At 43.9% G+C, this 4,992-nt stretch overlaps 1 protein-coding gene across 1 annotated transcript in view; it reads right to left on the bottom strand.

The window, feature by feature from the left end:
• The window catches only part of LOC120986353 (zinc metalloproteinase-disintegrin-like crotastatin), a 42,397-nt gene extending 42,026 nt beyond the window's left edge, over window positions 1-371 (bottom strand). Inside the window, exon 1 of the mRNA XM_040414876.1 lies at window positions 215-371. Within this exon, the coding sequence (XP_040270810.1) occupies window positions 215-329 (115 nt within the window). The 5' untranslated portion in view covers window positions 330-371. The remainder of the gene's footprint in view (window positions 1-214) is intronic.
• Between the last annotated feature and the right edge of the window lie 4,621 nt (window positions 372-4,992).

Here is a 4,992-nt window from a genome sequence, read left to right as displayed (position 1 = left end):
GACCAAACAGTGAAAAACAATCTGTACAATTCACATTGATTAGAAATATTCTTCATAACTTAATATCTGCTACTACAGGAAGAGCAAGGACCCTATACAGTCCACCTGTAGCGCAGTCTGCGCCTATAGATCCCTCCACCTATAGACCAAGCACATAAGGACTAGGAGACAAGGAAGCCTTAGATGGTGCCAGGAGGCTCAACCGTGGACTCACCTAGTACCTGGCTCTCCAGCAATGCCAGCAGAATGACTACAACCGTCAGCATGGTCCTGTAGTCCAGAGCTCCGCACCTTCCAGCCGAGAGAGAGAGTGAGGAAGTGCTGAGCATTGTGTGTGTTGTCAGGAATTTATAGACTCACATGAGCAAACAGGTTACTCAACTCTGCAGAGAGGAAGTGGCGGCATGATCCTGGTGGCTGGCCCTGCCTATTGTGTGCTCTGCTCCTGCCCTGTTTACCCTGGCATCATGCATGGTGTGCCAGGTGAGCTGACCATCAGGGCCATTCACTGGATGTCCCGCAGTACAAATACCTGTTTTCTAGGCAGTGATTATTTATACCGCACTCAAGACGGTGGATATTGGGGGATATCCATATCCAGAGAGTGTACCCCAATATACAGTACAGACCAAAGAGTTTGGACCCACCTTCCATACAAAGAGTTTTCTTATTTTCATGACTATGAATGGCATCAAACTATGATTAACACATGTGGGAATTATATACATACAAACAAGTGTGAAACAACTGAAAATATGTCATATTCTAGTTCTTCAAAGTAGCCACCTTTTGCTTTGATTACTGCTTTGCACACTCTTGGCATTCTCTTGATGAGCTTCAGAGAGGTATCTCCTGAAATGACTTCCAAACAGTCTTGAAGGTGTTCCCAGAGATGCTTAGCACTTGTTGGCCCTTTTGCCTTCACGCTGCGTCCAGCTCACCCAAACCATCTCGATTCGGTGCACGTGCCTTCATAGCCATGAAAATAAAGAAAACTCTTTGAATGAGAAGGTGTGTCCAAACTTTTGGTCTGTACTGTACGTAGGTCAGAACAAGTAGTCACTCAGCTTTTCTTAGAGTCCGGACTGACACAGAGGTCTAGTGATATCACATTTCATTCAACCAATCAACAACCAATATAGAGGTCTTTCACCCGCTCTTTCCTATAGTCCAGAAAGGCAGAGCACCCTAGTCGCACTGTGCTGACGGTTGGAATCACTGCAGGGCAATTATCAGAGTGAGAACTTCTAAGGGGAGCCATATTGATCATATTGTTTAAAGGGTATTCCCATCTTAAAGGGGTTACAACCGTGATTATCATGTCATTTATATCAAGCTGGCAGCTCAAGGGGTAAGTCCTGTCTGCTGGCAGCTGGTAGCAGTTAAAGGATGAAACTGAGCATGTGCAACCACCTTAAGAAATGGAACAAACAGCAGTGGGCGCTATACAGCTAGATTTCATTGATAGCTCAGTGGGCTATAGAAAAATGTTAATTACATCAAATATATAGGTATTCAGATCCAGGTGCTGGTTATAAAACTGTAAAAGTATTTTTTTTGGGGAGACACCCGCACCCCCTTTAAACAAATATGGCAGGGGATGCTCAACTGCGGCCCTCCATCTGTTGTAAAACTACAACTCCCAGCATGCCCAGACAGCCCTACAGGTGCATATCAGCCTACAGCAGGGCATGGTGGGAGTTGTAGTTTATACAACAGCTGGAGGGCCGCAGGTTGAGCATCCCTGATATATGGTATATTTACGGATCCCTCAACCTTAAAGCAAGGTAGCCACTGCATATGGACAGTCAGGGACAGGCTTAAAAGGGTTTTTCCAGGATTACTATGGTTTTTAACAGATCTGCTCATGTAGTTGCTTACTTCATTTACACCAGCCCCCATGATTTTTTTTTTTCTTAATTTGGACTCTCCTGACCCATTCTCACCATGTAAACAAATCCTTTTGGTTGGTTTCCTTCCTGTACGTAGCACTTCCTGTTGCTGCATCCAACCAAACCCATGATGCACTTCTTCCTCTGCCATAGCTCCAGTACCGCCCCTAACAACACCCAGCTAGTTTATAGCTCCTCCCACCCAGCTAGTTACATAGACACTCCCCTATCACTGCCTCCAACACCCAGCTAGTTTATAGCTCCTCCCACCCAGCTAGTTACATAGACACTCCCTATCACTGCCTCTAACACCCAGCTAGTGTATAGCTCCTCCCATCCAGCTAGTTACATAGACAACTCCCCTATCACTGCCCCGCCCATGGACATAACATCACAGGAGAATAAGCAAGAGCTGCATGGGACAGGGTCATGTGACCACAGGCCAGAATAGAAGGTAGGAGCAATAAAGGGAAAATAAATATATCACGAAGTTGAAGCTACCTTCATAAACCCTTGCCGACCCCACCATACATTTATGGCGGAAGCTGGGGTTAATGTCTGTGATTGGTGATAACGCAGTGGCAGACATTTTAACCCTACAAATGCCGTGGTCAAATGTGACCACAACATCCGAGAGCCAAAAGCCTGGAAGCGCAGCACTAGTGACGAATGAAGGAGCCGTTCATTCCCTGAGAAGTCCTCGGTCCCCCTGCGAAGTCCTCGGTCCAAGACTGCCGCAGCTAAGTTTCTATAGAAAACCTGCCTGTCAAATGTTCATGCTAATGTATTGGGGTCTATGAGAGAAGCAATCTAATGATTTTATTTTCCAGTTCCAAAGGGGAACTATTAAAAAGTGTAAAAGAAAGAAAAATGTTTTTAAAAATTAAAAAAATATAAAAATTTAAATCAACCCCCTTTCCCCAAAATAAAAATAAATAAACAATTAAAAAATAAACATCATGGAAACGCACGTACTATGAAAATATAAAAACTCTAAATGCAAAAAAACTAAAATGGCCAATTTACTATTTTCTTGTCACTTTACCTTACCAAAAACTTAAATAATGATCAAAAAGTCACACACATTCCAAAGTGGCATCAGTAAAAAAAACTATAAACCTCCTGCAAAAAATGATCCTCACACAGCTCCGTAGTCATAACCCTAAAAAAGTTATAGGGGTCAGAACATGGCGATGTTCCAAAGTTTCTTTTCAGTATTAAAATGTAAGAAAAACAACATAAAATGTATATCGTTGTTATCGTACTGACCGAGAGAATGTAGGTAACAGGTCAGTTTTACCGCCTAGCACTCCCATAGAACTGAATGGAGGGTGAGCATGCATGACTGTTCATTTTGGGAGCTCCTTTCTAGAGATGGGTGTAGGTCCCACCTCTGGGACCTGAACCTGACATTGGTGACAACAACCCCTTTAAGCCTTTGGATCTGGCTTTCCATATAGAGGACATAGATGAGGAACCTCGCCGCTGTTCTTAGTTTTCCAGAAAGTGTGCTCTTTCCTTAAAGGGGTTGTCCAGAATTAGAAAAACATGGGTGCTTTATTCCAAAAAGTGCCCCGCACCTGCCCATTAATTGTTTCTGTAATGCAGCTCAGCTCCACTGAAACTAACAGGGCCGAGCTGTAATACCGCACACAACCTGTGGATGGGTGTGGTGCTGTGTTTTGAAGAAAGCAGCCATCTGTTTCTAGTCCCGGGCCACCCTCTTAGTGAAAATCTGCCAACTGCCTCAGGTAAGACATGGAACTTGTTCTGCCATGTTTTATCATTAAAAGCACAAATACACTGTGTCAACACATCTTACAATTTGCTGCCCAAATTTCTCAACATACGAGTTTGTAATGACTCGTTATACAATTGAAGGCAGTAGTTTTGCAATATCCACCCCTTTAGTGTCAATCAGCGTTTGCTTTAAAGGGCCTCGTACACGGGCTGATGCAAACTGCATGGGGGGCGAATGATCGTTAGTATGATCATTCATCCCCCATGCAGTCTTCATATTGTCAGCAGCGCATGCCTAGCTGCCGACAAACAATTCTTTTTATGTTAACATAAGAGACCCTATCTGTTCCGACAGCTGATCGATGGGGGGTGTTTAGACAGGTCGATGATCAGCCGAATGAATGTGCAGGTGAATGCTCCTTCCCAATCATCGCCCTTATGACTTAAGGCACCAGTGATTGTCACCACCCTCTACCTGTCTGGCTGCAATTCTGTCTCTCCAACTCTGACTTGAGCTCCACTGCCATTGAGTGCTAGGCATTAAAGGGAGTTTGTCAGCAGGAAATAGAATTCTGGATTATTTTGCTGCCCCCCTCAATGCACTATAGAGTAATAGTGGCTCATTAGTGTCCTCCATAGTAGTAGTGCCTCCTTTTTTGTCCCACACAGTAAGGCCTCTTTCACACGAGCGGGTTTTCCGCGCGGGTGCAATGCGTGATGTGAACGCATTGCACCCGCACTAAATCCGGACCCATTCATTTCTATGGGGCTGTGCACATGAGCGGTGATTTTCACGCATCACTTGTGCGTTGCGTGAAAATCGCAGCGTGCTCTATATTGTGCGTTTTTCACACAACGCAGGCCCCATACAAGTGAATGCGGCAAGTGCGGATGCGGTGCGATTTTCACGCATGGTTCCTAGGAGACAATTGGGATGGGGACCCAATCTTTATTATTTTCCCTTATAACATGATTATAAGGGAAAATAATAGCATTCTTAATACAGAATGCTAAGTAAATTAGAGATGAAGGGGTTAAAAAATAAAATAAAATAATTAAACTCACCTCATCCACTTGATTTCGCTGCCCGGCTCATCTTCTTTCTTCTTCTTTGATGACCTGAGAGGAAAAGGACCTTTGGTGACATCACTGCAGTGACGTCACCAAAGGTCCTTTTCCTCCTGGTCATCAAAGAAGAAAGAAGAGAAGCCGGGCAGCGCGAACAAGTGGATAAGGTGAGTTTAATTATTTGTTGTTTTTTAACCCCTCCATCCCTAATTGACTTAGCATTCTGTATTAAGAATGCTATTATTTCCCCTTATAACCTTGTTATAAGGGAAAATATAAAAATTTACACAAC

Source organism: Bufo bufo, chromosome 1 (assembly GCF_905171765.1).
Source record: "Bufo bufo chromosome 1, aBufBuf1.1, whole genome shotgun sequence".
Taxonomy (NCBI): domain Eukaryota; kingdom Metazoa; phylum Chordata; class Amphibia; order Anura; family Bufonidae; genus Bufo; species Bufo bufo.
The sequence above is the reverse complement of the archived record's forward strand: the minus strand, read 5'-3'. Positions and strand labels throughout refer to the sequence as shown.